The 19,477-nt window shown below is 39.6% G+C and overlaps 1 protein-coding gene across 1 annotated transcript in view; it reads right to left on the bottom strand.

The window, feature by feature from the left end:
• Nucleotides 1-2,522: 2,522 nt before the first annotated feature.
• The window catches only part of hpd-like.2.L (4-hydroxyphenylpyruvate dioxygenase like gene 2 L homeolog), a 40,174-nt gene continuing 23,219 nt past the window's right edge, over nt 2,523-19,477 (bottom strand). Inside the window, 4 exon segments of the mRNA NM_001089909.1 lie at nt 2,523-2,744; nt 5,477-5,593; nt 5,671-5,793; nt 9,537-9,608. Coding sequence (NP_001083378.1) covers nt 2,634-2,744; nt 5,477-5,593; nt 5,671-5,793; nt 9,537-9,608 — 423 coding nt within the window. The 3' untranslated portion in view covers nt 2,523-2,633.

The raw sequence follows: 19,477 nt of genomic DNA, 5'->3' as shown, positions 1-19,477 counted from the left end.
ATGACAGAATCCCTTTAAATATACCCAATGGCATCTTTTCCTATCCTACCTGAAATTTTACTAGTGGCAAATATTTCCTATCCCAGGTACCTGGCTGGAGATTGGGCACTTTGTGGTCCATGCTCCTATATTTATTAGTTGAAAGTACATATTGAATAAGACTACTGAATGTGAAAAGTACAATGCCATAAAATAAATAAATGCTGCTTTTATGTGGTGCTTTAGTTGCTCTATGCAATAGCCAACCATTTATGTATTTTGAAGCAGTGGCCGTCTCCTAGCTGCATGCACCCTCCTACTCAGTGTCTGTGGTGCTCAATAGATAGTGTTGATAGTTTCTTGACTTTTAACTGTAGAAAAGTAGACCGTAGGTAAAGTTAACCCTGTAAAAATGAAAAAAATTAAAATAAATAGGGATGACTGGCATACTTAAGCATATGTACATAGTGTTGTACTGGGGTACCTGGAGCTCACCAGAGAACTTTACCACAAGGGTCCAACAAACATATACTCACACCCACCTTAAAATTTGCCGTCTACCACCCCCACTAAGTACATGGATGAGCAGGGTCATCTCAACCAGATATAGGGCTAGATTAAATTCACTGAGAAAAAGTAATTTTATGGTTTATAATCTGAAAAGTCATGGACTAGATTCAATGTGAGGGGAACATTTTTTTCTCCAAATTCAGTTCCAGTTTTTTCTCAAAATTTTTTTCCCAGAATTAAATCTGGCCCATAGGGTGAAAGAGAAGCTTTGGGCTTCAAAAAAAGAAAACCTTGCCAAACCTGCCCACACATCTCAGACATGCCAGTGACATCAGAGCAACTTTAACCCCAGACATGGTAGCAACATGACTGCAGACAATTCCTTCACATACAGTGTTCCAATGCTGCTGCAACAGAAAATTATATTTTCGTTACTTTAATTTTTTGGTGTTCCAGATCGTGGGGTCCACCAGAATTTTTCGAGGTATCCCAGTAGGCCAGTCTGACCCTAGTAGTACATATAATGAATCAACGATACCTGCTTTTTATAAAGCTGAAGGTTTTTAAAGTGCTGTATAGAAAATATACTGTGGTGTATAATACGGGGTGTAGAGAATCCTAAAGTAAAGGGTGCCATTCCAGAAATGGAATATCCAAAGTCGCAATGGGAAGACACTCAGATTATTATCCATTATTTATATAGTGCTGAAATGACACAATTACCCAGTGTTTTACACTGTGCGATATAAATATTAACTTTCATATCTTTAATCATTTTTATAACAGTGCTCTGTGCTATTTAAACCTTGGGTATGTAAAAAAACCCGTTCAGTTGCTTTTATCGCATGTCTTGCGGCTTTCCAATGTTTATTTTATTGCGGGACATGTGATAGGAATGAGCGGCATGTATGAAATAACAGCAGTTTACATTTTAGAAATATTTAGAAAAAGAAAACCATATAGAGTGGAATCATTAATCAGATCTGCTGCAACCTCAGCTGGAAGCCCCACTGGATACTTTTGCTGGGGAAGGGTGAAAGTCTAGAACTAATGGTTTATGATTACCATTGGGTAATCATAAATAGAAAATTCTAATTTTAAAAAATAAGGGCCATCCCCTGGGATCGTACGATTCACTGTGCACACAAATAAACCAAAGAAACCATACTTGTTAGGTCACTTGAGCCTATTAACAGACAGAGTTCTGACTTTTGCTTCAACAGTTGTAGTATTTCTGTTCAGATGATCTCTGAGGCAGCACACAGACCATCACAAAATGGTGGCTCAAGGCAAAAGATGTAAAAGGGCAAAATTTACTTAAATATATAGACCAGTTTGGTAAGATTCTTTAATATGCCACTTAATATGATGTAACTTTCTGTTGTGTTAATTTTGGAGGTACAGTTTTCCTTTAAGGGAACAGTAACACCAAAAACCGAAAGTGTATCAAAGTAATTAAAATATAATGTACTGTTGCTCTGCACTGGTAAGCTGTGTGTTTGTTTCAGAGGACTACTATAGTTTATATAAACAAGCTTCTCTGTAGCCATGGGGGCAGCCATTCAAGCTGCTGGAAAAAAAGGAGAAAAGGTACAGGGTACATTGCACATAACAGATAAAACATAGGTGTATTGGACAGAGTTTATATAATTTGTTTTCTGGATAACAGGTTCCAAGATAATGGATCCCATACCTGTACAATTAAAGAAAGTCAGGCAAGGGTTAGTTTGGAGACAACTTTAAATTGAATTAGGAAGGGGAGAAAAGAGACCTTTTGAGGTCAAGATGATGATGATGGTTATGTTAGGGTATAGGTGATCATCCAGGTCTTATACTTAATGGGCTGTAGGGATTTTAGGTATTGTAGGAGACATGGATTGTCTAGTGTTACTAGATTTCAATTATTATCCAAACTCAACACACCACTGCAGGTTTGTTTCATGTGATAGAGGTGCAGGGAATCAAATTAGCAATTTTTTTTTAATATTACTATTTATTAACTGTTTTACATCACTCTCCTGCCATGTCGTGCCTTATATTACCCAGAACTTTATTGATGCTTCTGCCTTTTGCCATGATCCACCTCATATGATCTGCTACTTGGTTGGTTCATCCCTATAACTAGGTCTAAATGAATTTTATCATTATAAAACTTGATGTTCTCCATTGGCTGTATAGACAGTCAGATTTCCTCTGGCATCTTGATCGGTCTCAATGGCCTCAAACAATGACTTGAAATTACCAGCTCCGAAACCCTGAAAGATAAACGCCAATATTTTAATTGTTTTAAATATACTTTTTTTTAATTATCAAAAGTGCTTTCGGGTGATGGCACATAGAACACTTTTTCTGACAGCTCAAAACTGCCTGAAATTGTTGGACAATTTGAGGCTAACCCTCCTGCTGCTGCACCCTCACCAAACCCCTCCCATACTTAATTTTCCTTTACTTGGATGAGTGCAAGTAGTCAGGGTTGGACTGGGCCTACACCAGGAAAAAACCTAGTGGGTCCCCACTGATGCAGAACTGCTCCCCTTCTGATATCATGTGCACTAACCTCTTGCCAGACCCCAGAAAAGAAAATAAGGTACGTGCCAGTGGTAGGACAGGGGGGGGGGGGTCGGATGATTTGTGACTGGGGTGGAAGCTTGCACAGGCCCGGATTTGTGGCGAGGCCACAAAGCCCAGGCCTAGGGCGGCATGCCACCCAGCCGAATCCTGATGTGTATGGGGAATGCGGCATTCCCCAGTGTTATTAAGCGCACTTGCGCGGGGAGGGGGAATGGTGCGCGCCTATATCGGGCGCTAGGACCCAGAGGCCTCTGGGGGCCCGGGAGAGAAATCCATTGCTGAGCTTGCAACTGGGGTGGGCTGCCCAGGTGGTTATGGATGGGGGGCCCCCGAGCGATTATGGCTGGGGCACAGGGCTGTGGCCTAGGGCCCCCCAGCATTAACCACCCGGGCAGCTCACCCCACCTGGGCAGTTATGGCTTGGGGCCCGCGGGGTTGTGGCTTGGGTAACCAGTCCGATGCTGTACACAGTGTAAAATTGCACTTTGTACACTAGGACTGTGGACACACTTATAGGGCACATATATCAGGGGTGATTTGATTTTCGAGATTGATCATACATACTGGCCCTTTAAGAACTCAAATTCGACTATTCGCCATCTAAAGCCTGCCGAATTGCTGTTTAAGTCAATGGGAGAGGGGGATCAATTTTGAGTTGTTTGTAGCCTTCCTGACATTCAAGTTTTTTTTTGGAGAAAAAACTCAAATCGAGTTTTTAAAATTTAAATCAAATTCAATTCAAGTTTTCAGGTGAATTCTATTCATCCCAGTTTTTTTTTAAATAAATATAGATTGGTCAAATTTCGAATTTATAGGAGTTTAGGGGAGTTTTTAAAAACTCACATGAATTCGAAATTCGACCTTTGATAAATGTGCCTCCCCGTGGATTGTCTGGTTTCCTCCGCAAGAGTTTTTTTTAATAATGGCAGAGACAAGCGGATCCGCTCTTATGTGCACACACTTATATCTCCATTGAAAGGCCAAGGGGTAAATTTATCAAAGAGTGAAGTTCTGCCACTAGAGTGAAATTCCGCAGCTCTCAATTCATTTCTATGGGATTTTGAAAGGTGTATTTATCAATGGGTGAAAATGAAAGTTCACCCTTTGATAAATACGCCTATAAAAATCCCATAGAAATGAATGGAGAGTGGCGGAATTTCACTCTAGTGGCGGAACTATTAACTTCACTCTTTGATAAATATACCCCCAAGTGTTAGCCTGCGCGGAGCTGCATGGAGTGGAAATTGCATGCAGTCACAAATTGCCTGTGAAGGAAAGCTGTGGAGCTTAGTATGCCCTTGACCTAAAGCAGTTTAAAAAAGAAAACTGACATTTTGACTTCTAAATTTACCTGGGGTAGTAGATTTAGCTGAATAAACTTAATAATGCATAAAAATATGAGGTGCATATAAATAAATAGTGGTGCAAAAAAAGCACTTGACTTCTGACTCGTGCTGCTTCTGTAAATGTCTTATTCCTTTGATTATCTGTAGGTAAAGAACAGAATTCTGCTGAGCTGAGAATATTATAATGTAATATTAGCTCTGATAATTGCCAGACACACTCAGGTGCCGATTTGTCAAATGTCAGAAATCCCAAACGATTTCCTGTAGTTCAACATCATCCCCATTTATCAAAACTTTCCTAATGTGAGTAACATATTCCTGAACTTTTTAAAATATTGACACATTTATCTCAGAGGATAACTGTGTCAATTGAACTTGTTCTACTACTTCAGCAACTGAACATCATTCTGATCCTTCTACGAACCAAAACACGCAGTTGAGCTTTAAAGTCACACGATCAGTGGGTGAAAGTTAGAATTCATTATTTGACAAATATACACTTAAATCCCATAGGAATTAATAGACGGTGAATGATTATTTTTCTGTGGTGAGCTGTAATCTCACAGTAACAGTAACATCAAAAATGCAAATGTTTTAAAGTAATAAAAATATAATGCAGTGTTGCCCTGGTAAAACTGGTGTGTTTGCTTTAGAAACACTACTATAGTTTATATAAATAAGCTGCTGTGTAGCAATGAGGGCAGCCATACAAAAGAGAAAAGGCTCAGGTTACACAGCAGATAAGCTCTGTAGAACATAATGGTGTTATCTGTTATCCACCATTTAACCTGTGTCATATAGCCTTTTTTCAATTTCCATTATTGCTACACAGCAGCTTGTTTGTATGAACTATAGTAGTGTTTCTGAAGCAAACACATTAGTTTTACCAGTGCAGGGCAACACTACATGATATTTTCATTACTTTAAAACACTTTCATTTTTTGGTGTTACTGTTCCTTTAACTGTCAACTTTCCTATATTTGAAAACAAGTGGCATTCATTTTACCGTCACCAAATCACATAGCGTAAGATGCAATAGAATTCTTCTGTAATTGGACAAGAGAACTTACAAAATGGTTGTATCGCTGAATAACCTCCAGGAAAAGGGTTGGCCTGTCCTGCATTGGTTTGGTGAAAATCTGGAGAAGGTAACCCTTATCATCGTAATCAACCAGGATTCTTAGTTCCTACAAGGCAATGCATATGCATCATATATTTTCAGAAAATTCATAACATCTTGAAGGAAAATGTTTAAGTGGTATACCTGTAGTACATTGAGATCTTCCTTGACAGTAATCTTGGCGGTTTTCAGTTTTTTCCTTAGTTCTTCATAATAAGTATCAGGGGCGCAAAGAAACTCTAGGCCACGAGATTTCAGATTTTTCACCTGTTAGATACAAACACTACCGAACTTGGAATTTTTCAATGGTACCCAGTTTATACATAGCATGTTTCTTCCAATTTATGGACTGAATATGGAAGGTCTTTTGCTATAAAATCCCACTAATGACACTGAGGGCTTTTCTGTAACGGCAGAATTGCTGTTAAAAAGCTCCCTAAAGCAATAGCTTTTTCTCCTTTTAGCAATAGGGTTGTTCATCTTCCATTTAACTTTTAGTATGATGTAGAGAGGGATATTCTGAAACAATTTGCACTTGGTTTTCATTGTTAACTATTTATGATTTTTGAGTTATTTAGCTTTCTATTCAGCAGCTCTTCAGTTTGCAATTTCAGCAATAAGTGCACTGGTTTGAATAAGGATAGGGCCTGAATAGAAAGAGGAGTAATAAGAGGTAGCAATAGCAAAAAATTAGTAACCGTACCGAGTATTTGTTTTTGGATGGGGTGAGTGACCCCCATTTCAAAGCTGGGAAGAGTCAGAAGAAGAAGGCAAATAATTAAAAAACTAAAAAAATTAAAAAATAAGGGCCAATTAAAGTTGCTGAGAATTAGCCATTCTATAACATACTAAAGTTAACTTGAAGGTGAACCACCCCTTTAACCAATCCCTGAGCACAGATGGTAGGGATATATGCTATTTAGGTGCATTGTGGTTAACACTTGAAAAGAGGCAGTTCTCCTTCAGGTTTTAGTATGTTATAGAATGGCCTATTCTTAGCAACTTTTCCATTTGTGTTCATTTTTAATTTTTTTATTGTAATTTGCCTTCTTCTTCTCACTCTTTCCAGCTTTCAAATGGGGCCCACTGATCCTGGCAGCTGAAAAACTATTGTTCTGTGAGGTACAATTTTATAGTTTTTGTTACTTTTTATTACAGGGACTTGGGGTTTTCCAGATAAGAGATCTTTCTGTAATTTGGATCCCCATACCTTAAATCTGCTAAAAATCATTTAAACATTTAATAAATCTAATACAATTGTTTTGCCTTCAATACGGATTAATTATATCTTAGTTTGGTACTGTTTTATTATTACAGAGATAAAGGAAATAATTTTTAAAAATGTTAATTATTTGTTTAAAATGGAGTCTATGGAAGACAGCCGTTCTGTAATTCGGAACTTTCTGGATGACGGGTTTCTGGATAACGAATCCCTTACCCAGGGGCGTATTAAATTAAGGCACCCGAGGGCCTGTGCCTAGGGCGGGAGGTTTTTTTAAATTAAAAAAAAAATGGCCCAGCCTCTTCCACCGATTTCCATAGGAAATCCAGTGAAAGCGCTGGGGGGACGAGGGTTATGGAGCCGGACTGGTTGGCGGAAGTGATGTCACGTAGGGTGTGTGTTTAGGGCAGCATTGGACCTAAATACAGTCCTGCCCTTACCTGCACTGATCTTTCTTTTTTAGGCTCTCCTCTCCTAGGTTAAATTAGACCTTAGCAACCAGATAGCTGCTGGAATCCCAAACTGGAGAGCTTCTGCACAGAAAGCTTAACAATTTAAGAACTGCAAATAATATAAAGACAAATTGTAGATTGTCTTAGGGGCCGATTCATCAAGAGTCGAATATCGAGGGTTAATTAACCCTCGATATTCGACTGGGAACTAAAATCGTTCAACTTCGAATATCGAAGTCGAACGATTTTGCACAAATCCTGCGATCGATCGATCGAAGGATTTTTCGTTCGATCGAACGATTAAATCCTTCGAATCGAACGATTCGAAGGATTTTAATCCAACGATCGAAGGAAAATCCTTCGATCAAAAAATCACAGGCAAGCCTATGGGGACCTTCCCCATAGGCTAACATTGACTTCGGTAGGTTTTATCTACCGAAGTAGGTGGTCGAAGTATTTTTTAAAGAGACAGTACTTCGATTATCGAATGGTCGAATAGTCGAACGATTTTTACTTCGAATCGTTCGAATTCGATCGAATTCGATCGAATTTAACCAATTCGATGGTCGAAGTACCCAAAAAATACTTTGAAATTCGAATTTTTTTACATTCGAATTCTTCACTCGAATTTTGTAAATCTGCCCCTTAGACTATCATTCTCTGCATCATACTAAGGGGCATATTGATCAAAGGTCAAGTTTTAGTTACCGTATATACTCGAGTATAAGCCGTCCCGAGTATAAGCCGAGATACCTAATTTTACCTCCAAAAACTGGGAAAGCTTATTGACTCGAGTATAAGCCGAGGGTGATAAATGCAGCAGCTTCTGGTAAGTTTCAATCAAAAAATTGAGTGTTGCTGCTCCTATTGGAGGTGCCGGCGTCTCGTTTTTGGATGCCGGCGACCATTCTTGGACGCCGGCGAATATTCTTGGAGACTATTCTTGGACGTTGGTGACTATTCTTGGACGCCGCCGATTATTCTTAGGCGCCGGCGACTATTCTTAGGCGCCGGCGACTATTCCTAGACGCCAGCGACCGTTTTTGCGCTTGACCCAAGTATAAGCCGAGGTAGAGTTTTCCAGCATATTTTGGGGGCTGAAAAACTCGGCTTATACTCGAGTATATACGGTATGTGAGCTTTTTAAAACCTCGAATGAACTCACAACTCAAATAGTTTCTGATTTAAGAAAAAACTCAAGTTTAAAAAACTTGAATGACCGAGTTTAAGTTGCAAAACTCGAATCTAGTAAAAAAATCCCGAATCACTCAAATCATTCGAGTTCTAGTTTTCAAATGGTTCTGGGGGCCTCTGCCACTGACTTCTACATGACCTCGACAGGTTTGAGGTGGCGAATTTTCTGATGCGGGCTATTTCCTGGTCGAGGTATAAATCAATCTTAAATATTCAAGTTTCTTTTTGACCAAAAAAACTCGAATTTTCATGGATAAAACCTGACCCTAAAATTTAAACATAAACAACCCTTTTAAAGGTCTGCGAGTACCTGTATCTACATTGATCCCAGTGCATAAGTTACCAAAAGCCAAACCCATTCTTTATTATTCACATTTGTACACATGATTGGGAGCTGCCATATTGCCTGACATGGTTGAGCTATTTTGTGAAGGATTTTATATTATAACTACTGAGTGCTCTTTAGCCAAAGGCAACAGAACACACCTTTGCTAAACTTGCTTTATGGCAGCTCTCAGAAGGAATACAATAAGGTATGCATTCACAGTTTACAGTCTAGAGGAATTGAAACAGAGGCTCAAAACAGCCATTGTGCTTTTATTCTCTGTTTTAGTAAGAGGATTCCAGTTCTCTTTCAAAACATAAAAGGGACAGAAGAGTTAAGTAAGATGAGTGATCCTATTTCTGAGGGACTGAAAGCTAGAATCCCATCTCATCAAGGCAAGACTTATGAATTCAGGATTTAAGATCTCCCGTGGCTGCAGCTTTTGGAATGGAACATCAATCACTTTCCAAGACCTAATTAACTAAACATATATTATTTTTAGGCACAACAAACCTTCCCTTTAAAGAAAAAAAAATCTAAATCAACTACCTTTGTATTTATTTTACATATTAAATATGAATAGATATGGACAAAAGGCATAGGGGTTTATTTTGCCTTTGCATGGATACAAAAACAAATGCTTCTTAAAAAAAAAAAAAAAAAAAATAATGCTATGGAAGAGAGGTTTGAGAATAAACATCTATATAAGCCTACTTGCACAGACTCGCCCAGCAGGGAGATCAAAACCTCCGCGACCGTGGAACCTGCCCTCCCCCTGGCTGCTCTGCCTTTGTACCTAGCTGTCTGCATTACTCACTGCTTTAATGATGTTGGAGGTGTTTAGAGCAATGTGCTGTACTCCAGCGCTGCCGTAATAGTCAACGTATTCCTGAAAATGGTAGAGAAGGACACAATCAGACATTACTCATTATTTAGAGCGCGGCAGCATATTCACATCTGCCTAGTGGGGTGTGATGCTTTACATTGAAAAAATAACTTAGAGGGACCTAATCCCAACTGTGTATTGAGACTCCTAGAACAGTTCAGTGTAAAAATAAAAACTGGGTAAATAAATAGGCTGTGTAAAATAAAAAATGTTTCTTATATAGTTAGTTAGCCAAAAATGTAATTTATAAAGGCTGGAGTGACTAGATGTGTAACATAATAGCCAGAACACTATTTCCTGGTTTTCAGCTCTCTACGTCAGCGACTTGAAGGGGGGCCACATGGGTCATATCTGTTCAGTGAGTTTGCTTTTGATCCCTAGCATACAGGTCAGGTTCAAAAGCAACAGTTATGACCCATGTGGCCCTCCCTCAAATCACTGATTGGTTACTGCTTGGTAACCAATCAGACGAAACCAAGAGAGCTGCAAAGCAGGAAGTAGTGTTCTGGCTATTATGTTAGACATCCAATCATCCTCGGGCGCCCTGTCGGCATGGCCCGGCCCTGGAAAGCAACATTTGTTTAACTTCTTGTTGTTACTTTTTAAACAGTTAACAGTCTGTTAATCAGTTGCCTTGTTTTACATTGTATCAACAGTCTGAGCCACCAAAGCAGAGAATAGAAAGGGACAAACACTGCTTTCTATAGCAAAACATATACAAACGTAAAAAAAAAATTATAAAATTGTAATGAATGTATATTTTAAAATTGTTTAGAATTATGTTTTCATTTATTAAAAATTATTTGTTTGGTTGACATTCGCTTTAAGTATTTATCTATTCTCACAATATGATTTGTATTAACTGTACCCCTGTTTGTTACACAGAGACACTTAGGGGCACATTTACAAAGCTCGAGTGAAGGATTCGAATTAAAAAAACTTTGAATTTCGAAGTGTTTTTTGGGCTACTTCGACCATCGAATGGGCTACTTCGACCTTCGACTACTACTTCGACTTTGAATCAAACGATTCGAACTAAAAATCGTTCGACTATTCGACCATTCGATAGTCGAAGTACTGTCTCTTTAAAAAAAACTTCGACCCCCTACTTCGGCAGCTAAAAGCTACCGAAGTCAATGTTAGCCTATGGGCAAGGTCCCCATAGGCTTGCCTGAGATTTTTTGATCGAAGGATATTCCTTCGATCGTTGTATTAAAATCCTTCGAATCGTTCGATCGCAGGATTTGCGCTAAATCGTTCGACTTCGATATTCGAAGTCGAACAATTTTAGTTCCTAGTCGAATATCGAGGGTTAATTAATTAATAACCCTCGATATTCGACCCTTAATACATCTGCCCCTTAAATGCGACGTAAACCTCAAAATACCATTTTACTTATTGAAAAATGTCATATTAAGCAATGTTCCATTATACTGTATATTAATTAAGATTTTGCAGTTTTTTTTAAATTTAGAGTTATGTCATAATGTAATTGTAACTAAAAGCGGTGTCTGTCTGTCCTTGTAGCAGAAATTGGCTTTGCAATTCATATTCCAGTCACTTGTTCAAATCAATGCATGGTTGCTAGGGTAAGTTGGACCCTAACAACCAGATTGCTAAAATTGCAAACTGGAGAGCTGCTCAATAAAAAGCTAAATAACCGAAAAAACACAAATAATAAAAAACGAATACCAATTGCAAATTGTCTCAGAATATAACTCTCTACATCATACTAAAAGTTAACTCAAAGGTGAACAATCCCTATAACCAGCTGCGGCCTGCTACATTGTTTCAAAAGTCAGAAACACCAGTGCAGAAAGGGAAAATACTGCTATCTATAAGAATTATGTATGTGTATATCTATATGCAACATTAAAATCACTAAAATCTGCAATTCATTTATTTAGTAAAGTTGCTTAGAATTATACTTTGTTTCATTAGGGTTTACATCCCTTTAAACCAAGCCAAGTGCACCATTAAAATGTATCTATCCTTCCCTGTCAGTTGCAAAGCATGTCTTCAAAGCCTCCCCTGTTATTAGTCACAGGCTGCACAAACAGGTTCATGTATGCCCGCTTGTAGTTAGTGCCAGGAAGTTGTTGCATGATATCACTTCAGTTCAGAAGTATCTTAACATCTAAGCGCCTATTTATCAAGCTGTGTAAAATGACTAACGCCGGAAAAACTGTGTAAAAAGTGGTGTAAAATAAATGCCATATTTATCAAGCTGCATATGTCAGTACTGCCTAATTTTACAATGTGCATCGTGGTTCCTAGTGGTGGTAATTATAAAGTTATGCATTTGCTTTTATGCCACCCAGACGCTGTAATTTACACCATTATTTTACACCACTTCAGACGTGGAATAACTCAATCAAGTCAACAGGAAAAATTCAGGCAGCAAGAAAATTACAGTGTTATGAAGCGTGTGATAAATTAAATAAGAGGGATCACCGACTGCAGCTTTTTACAATAGAATTTTATAATGGGCAACAAAATGACCTAATCCAGTGCTGCCCAACTTCCGTATTCCGAGGGCCAGAATTTTTCTGTCTTATGTGGTGGAGGGCCGATAATGGGAACCAGAGTTGACCACTATCTAGTTTAAACCAGACCCCACTTTAAACTACACCTATGTTGCCACAAGAACTTTTAAGACCATGTCCACATTAATGTGGTAGCACACCATAAAACCAAATGGTTGATGCTCACTTCAGAGATATCACTCACTACTTATATGTGAAACAAGTCATACCCTTAAATTCATATGCCTCCTCCTCGCCTGTGGATAATACAGCAACCCCCAGCACATGATTAAACACTTTGTGGACCCCCTAACAAGTATTTCCAAATGCTAACATACCCCCACCAGGTTCATTCTCACAGGCAGATTATTGCGTACACAGACAGGGTATGACACATACAGGAAGCAAAGGGCAGGTTGAGTATGGCACACACAATGAGCATAGGGCAGTTAGAGTATGGCACATACAGGGAACATAGGGCAGGCAGAGTATGGCACACATAATGAGCATAGGGCAGGCAGAGTATGGTACACCCAAGGACCATAGGGCAGACAGAGTATGGCACACACAGGGAGCATAGGGCAGGCAGAGCATGGCAAACACAATGAGCATAGGTCAGGTAGAGTATGGCACACACAGGGAGCATAGGGCAGGTTTAGTATGGCACACACAATGAGCATAGGACAGGCAGAGTATGGCACACACAGGGAGCACAGGGCAGGCAGAGTATGGTACACCCAAGGACCATAGGGCAGGCAGAGTATGGCACACACAGGGAGCATAGAGCAGGCAGAGTATGACACATACAGAGAGCATAGGACAGGCAGAGTATGACCTACACAAGGAGCATAGGGCAGGCAGAGTATGACACATACAGAAAGCATAGGGCAGGCAGAGTATGGCACACACAAGGAGCAAAGGGCAGGCAGACTATAGCACAAACAGGGAGCATAGGGCAGGCAGAATGTGGCACACACAGGGAACATAGGGCAGGTAGAGTATGGCACACACCACAAGCATAGGGCAGCCAGAGTATGGGGAGATGCAGGGGGGATTAAAGGTGTGACCAATGCAAGGTCTTAAGGTGGCCATAGACACATTGAGGATTCGTAAGATTTTTGGACCATGTGTGGAGTCCAGACATTTTTCGTGCGGCGGAGATCGGTCGTTTGGTCGATCGGACAGGTTTGATTTTGTCCCGACCGTCACGCCGGAGCCCATTGTGCTCTCATCGTAATCTGATCGTTCGTTAAGGTTGTTAACAATGCAGAGACAATTCATCTCAGCACTGATCGTTTTAAACTTAAATAAGGTAAGGTGAAAGCCCTAGTTGGCCCTGGACACCCCAGTTCAAATGCTGGGTGTATTGGAGCACTGTTTTTTTTACACAGCTGCCAGAGCCTCATTGAAAAGCTTGGACTGATATTAAATACACTTAATGGAACTATGTGGCCTTGGGTTCAGTGGTGTACCTAGTGTGTGTGGGGCTCCCCTGCAAAATAAATCTTCGGCGGAAAGCACCAACCTCTACTGGCCCACTCCTTCCCCCAACTGACCCACTCCCCCGCATGTGTCCTGCTCCCCGTTCACAGGTATAGTGTGGCTGGGGAGGGGAATTTTTTACAACTATAGAGGAAGCAAATCCAGCGGTCCAGGCTCCCTGTTTCCTGGGCCCCCCATGACCACTGGCTTTGCTCCCCCTATTGTTACTTCACTGATTGGGTGTACATTTGTGCTACCTTGATGTAAGACATTTACAGAACAGTGGTGCCACATATTCTGGCACAGCTGGTTTTATCTGTTTTGGACCCTGCATTTAACTGTTTGAGGGAATATCTGAGGCTTACTATATCCTTAAGACTAAAGTGTAAACCTAAGGAAAAGATAATGAAGGATGTATGAGATGTATATTGTATTTCATTAGCCATAATGTTTTCCCCAAATGCAAGTGCTGTGTATATCTGCAATTTTTTACCCCCGCTCTTGTATACATAAATGAACCCTAACAAAGCCATAGACGTGCAGATTCTAGCCTTATGTAATAGAAACGCTTGTAAGGTGCAATCTTTCGACCTGCAATTAACCATTCAGATTAAATACAGTAGTTAAAGAACAAATCAGACAATATTCTAGCCAAGACAGCAATCATAAGAAAGTTATGTCCGACAAAAAGTGACCCACTGATATCGTTACGCAATACATGCAGAAATATTATCTTAAGCTGGCAGCAATCTTCTAACCTGTCCAATCAACAACCAATAGCCATTGTACCAATAAAGTTCGGGACAGTCCACACATGGTCTGAAAATCGTACAAAACAAATAATCCTGCGACTTTATCTATGCGTCTATGAAGACCCTGTTTTTCTAATTATGCAGCACAGACAGGAGTTAGCATGGGGCTGTATTTTCAGACCTGCACACCAAGCAGCTGCTATCAGATTCAAAGAGAGACCTGCTTATAAACATTCAACTTTAAGCTATGCCAGATGTTTTTTAAAAATATTCTTCAACCTTTCAGTTGACATTGTCTGCATGAACCGAAAAAGTGGTTAAAGTGCAGTTAAGTAGTAGCATACCTAATCACCTTCCGCTGTGCATGGACCATAATCAAAACAATGGGGGGTCCATTAGGCCTAAATGTTATCAGAAAGTCATGCACCTGGCATCCCTTCCCTTATCCTGTGTGTGCAGTGGCATATGGGAAATGTTAAAGAATGTTAAGAAAAAACAGACGATCCTTCTAAAGTTGGAAAGCAGATGGCATACTGCACTATAACTTGTGACCTTTTGGCCAAGTACAAGTATTAGAAGTTGTGTGACCTTGTGTGGCTTTTGAGACACAAATTTTTATGTCTAATAGCACATTCTGAACATTTAAAAAGTGATTATATCACATGTTGATGCCTTATTAATCACAGTGCCCCCTACACCCAGGTAATTCTCATTATATCTATCTCTCTTCCCATAATGGTTGACCTCACATTCAAAAATGTGTCAAGCAATATGTCTAACAAGTACAGTGGGCAGTGTCAGATTGGGCCCTCTAGAGTCCACCAGAGAACTTGATTATCAGGATGCATTGTCACAACCATTAGATTGTGATTTGCATGCGATGCGACAGGAAGAAAAATTATTTATGAAAATTATAACAGGGACCACTGTGGTTTGAGCCTACCTGGTGGAAGAGACTTTTTGTTTTTCTGTGATTATTCTGCTATGCTATGGATGTTACCCTTCCTACTCAACACATTAGAAGTGTGCCAAGTGGTAAACCACAAAGATATGTCTGTACATGATACCATTACAGTGTATTAGGAACAATCAAGAGACTAATAAATATAAGAAATGAGATTTAGAATGTTTTCACATGTCTTTTGGAATACAACCTGGTTCAAAAGTGATAAAATGAGACCACACAAAGTCTAAAAGTTCACATGTAAAGCATGTTCAATATCCAATACAAAAAAAAGTTAAAAAAGCTCGTAGTTTCCTACTGTATTAGCCAGGACTGACAAGGCAAGCCAGTGACTAACGTTCATATCAGTTGCAGTGAGCGAAGGTAATTTTAGAAGCAATACATCAATATAATTACACTGTCACAATGACACAGGAAATAAAATAATAGCATACACTTATCTTCTTTTGGGCAGCTGCATTTGTCTACCTGGTCTTTGAAGCATTACATACTGCCTATATAAAGATCAACTCCAGGAGTTAATTTCCTATATATATATATATCCCTATAATACAAAAGTTACTACTGCAACTTTGTTACAACTGTGCGTCTGTGATGGTAAAACTGGAAAATAATGTCTCCATATTATGGTTTTTGTGAAAACAATGTGTAATGCATGAATTTTATCTATAAGTCAACAATTTGTTGCAGTGCTGTAAAAATAGTAAGGGGAAAATAAGACAGGTAAAATGATTGATTGTACTCTCCTCTTCTTGTCAAAAACATGGCATCTCCTCATTGAAGTGTTGGGTGAAACAGATTAAACAATATTAAGCAAAAAACGGAATTCTGAATATACATAGAAACAACAGAAATAACTAAGGTGGAAATGGGCACCACTGAACAGAAGGCTGATGATGATTTGGAAGAGAGTCTGAACTTTTGATATTTTACATTATCCAGACAATTGAATAATCTGAATCTGATTGTTTAATTTAGAGATGCTTTTACAAAGTAGGGATGCACTGAATCTTAGATTTGGTTCTGGATTCTGACAAATCCAGGCCATTTTTGGGTGAATTCGTTAAAACTGGAATTCAATCAGGTTACTTTAGACCACATGACAGCGGAAGGTGTCCTAGTCTGGGTCTAATATGTAGCTGGGGAAATGCTAAAGAAATGATAACATAGGGCTTGTATGCATTGCAATGCATACAATAGAACCAAGCAGCATTTATGTGCCCTTCCCCTGCCAAACCCCCTTAATTTTTAAAGTTCCAATCCAAGGGGGAGGAGGACCCCCCCACCAAGGATTCTAATGACTTAATTGATACCCTGGGGCGGTGCTCCTGTAGCAGAAAACTGCATTGACCCAGGTCACTTGCTAGAGAGTGATCCTCTTCCTTTGTGTGGGCATGCATACCAGCTTGTTTGCTCTAATGCGCATGCTTTGCCCGATGGCTTTTGAAGAAAGAGGAATGGAGGAATAGGATTACTCACTTGCAAATGCCCTGGGCTGGTGCAGTTTTCTGCTAAAAGGAGCACTGGCCTGGGGTATCAGGTAAGTCATTACAATCCTTGGGAGTGCCCTAACATTTGGCACCCCCCTTGGATTGGACCTTTCCTTCTCCTCTAAGCTACAATTGGAACAAGGTGAGGGCAGCATCATTACTCTTTTCTCTGTACTAAAAGAGACTATTTCAATACAAAATGATTAGTATAGTTATGTGTAATGTGAACCTATGACTTAAGGTTAAAAATTAGCCAGTTGCTCTTTGTCATTAGGTTTGTAACAAAGGCATGAGATTCTGACTACATTTTTATACCTCAGTCTGTATTCCTCCAGTTGGAGCTGATCTGACATTCCGTGACTACAGGTTATACACGTCTGCTAGTGATGTGCGGGTCTGGTTTTTCCTGAGCTGCAACCGCCCTCCCTCCACCCGCGCCCGCCCAAGCCCGGCTTCCCTTTATAGACCCTGCTGTTGACATCACAAAAGGGGCGAGGCAAGCAGGCGCGTGGCTATAAAGCCGGAAGTCGGCAATTGAAGGTGGCGGGCTGGGAGAGCAGGAGGAAGAGCTCGACCTGGACCCACCCGCAACCGGCAAAGGAGGGTGTGGGGCCAGACCAAACTCGACGAACCCGCGGGTATCATGCTGGCCTGCACATCACTAACATCTGCCATACAGCTTTATATATTATTGTTGGAGTTACACTATTTAAATGAATCTATTGTACAGCACTGCAGAATCTGTTATAAAATAGTTCACCATAAGTGTATTAAACCTACATTTTTCTACAGCTAGAGTGAGACTGGGGATACAAAGAAGCATGGAGCTCCACGTGAAACAAGTTAAAGGGAAAGTAAAGGCTAGAATTGAATAAGGCTAGAAATGCTGTATTTTGTATACTAAACATTAACATGAAGTTACTGTACCACAAGCCTAATCAAACAAATGATCTTTGCTTTCAAAGTTGGCCACAGGGGGTCACCAAGACTCCGCTCATGCTCAGTGTGATCTGGGCTGCTTAGGGATTGTCATAAATGATCAAAACAGGGAAACAAACAAAGCTGCTTGAGTTCTGCATGGCTGAGAAGTAAGGTGGGGGCTCCCCCTGCTGTTCATAAGTATGATTTTTCCCTGCTGAGCAGTTAGGGACCTCTGACAATTCCTATCCACAGCAGTAAATGAAGTAAGAATTTCACTGCACAGTCAGGTTTCTTATAAAAACTGTGAACATTTTTTAATTAAAGTATATTGGAGATAGGTTTCTTTTTCATTAAAGAAAGTAAAAATGGGATTTAATTTTTTTGCCTTTACATGCCCTTTAAAGATTAAGAGCAGTGGCAATTTACCTGTTTTAATTGTTTAACGTTCTCAATTTCCTGTTATTGTGTGAGTATACCCAGTTATTGGGGAACATTATTTTTAAATAAATACATCTGCACTATTATATATATTTTTTATTGTCATGAATATTGCGTTAATACTTGAGGACACCATGGACTCAGCATGAACTTGCTTGATGTGTACCTACTTTGAAAGTTTGGTGAATAGGTCATTTTATCATAGGGGTGGCTGACTTATCATCCTTGGTCTAACTCACCTAAAGGGTCTACAGCACATGGCACTTTTTTAAACAAGTCTCATGAAATTAACATGTCACAGTGTATTGCACGTGGTACTTTATTATACATGATTAAGGGTACTGCACCATAGTATCCATTTTGCTCTTCCCTGCAGAGTTTTGTTTTGTATTGGACAGCCAAGCAGATTGGATCAGTGTGGACCAAGAAACCTAATACCAACTGAAGATTTCACAGTGTATGGATTCCTCGAGTTACATACACCCGACGTACATACAACTCACATTTACATACAGAGGCTATTACAGTAACATACTGTGTTTTGCTTGGCATTTATTGGCATTTAGCTTCAATAAACTACATGCCCCAGTCCCCCCTGGCTTGGGCATGTTATCTAATGCAGAGCACAGAAAGGTAAAAATAAATACCATGTTAAGACATCTGTCTTGTTGCATTTAAAGGGCATGTAAAGGCAAATAAATAAAAATCCCATTTTTACTTTCTTTAAAGAAAAAGAAACCTATCTCCAATATACTTTAATTAAAAAATGTGTACCGTTTTTATAAGAAACCTGACTATATGCAGTGAAATTCTAGCTTCATTTACTGCTGTAGATAGGAATTGTCAGATGGTCTCTAACTGCTCTGCAGGGAAACAATCATACTTATGAACAACAGGGGGAGCCCCTGCCTTACTTCCCAGCCATGCAGAACTCAAGCAGCTTTGTTTGTTTCCCTGTAGAGCAGTCCGTGACTGTGTAAAGATTTGTATTGGATTTTATTTTTGCCTTTACATCCCCTTTACTGTTTCCAACTCCAGTTGCAGAGACACAGATCATGGAGCCAGATTTAAACATATAACTGGGATTCTATTTGGAGGATTATTTTGCTGCAGCCACTGGTTCTGCAGAGTTGGAGAAAGTTTGTATTAAATAATGCAAAAACTATAAAATCCACATTATATTACATGACAACACAGGACCCAGTGCAGTCTGCATATTGTGATTATTAATCAGTCTTGCTGTCTTCTGGCAGATATTATTTGACTTGTGCTGTTTTGATAATTTATGACGATCCTTAAG

The sequence above is a fragment of the Xenopus laevis genome, chromosome 2L (assembly GCF_017654675.1).
Source record: "Xenopus laevis strain J_2021 chromosome 2L, Xenopus_laevis_v10.1, whole genome shotgun sequence".
NCBI lineage: Eukaryota > Metazoa > Chordata > Amphibia > Anura > Pipidae > Xenopus > Xenopus laevis.
Note: the sequence above shows the minus strand (reverse complement) of the source record. Positions and strands in the feature narration are given on the sequence as shown.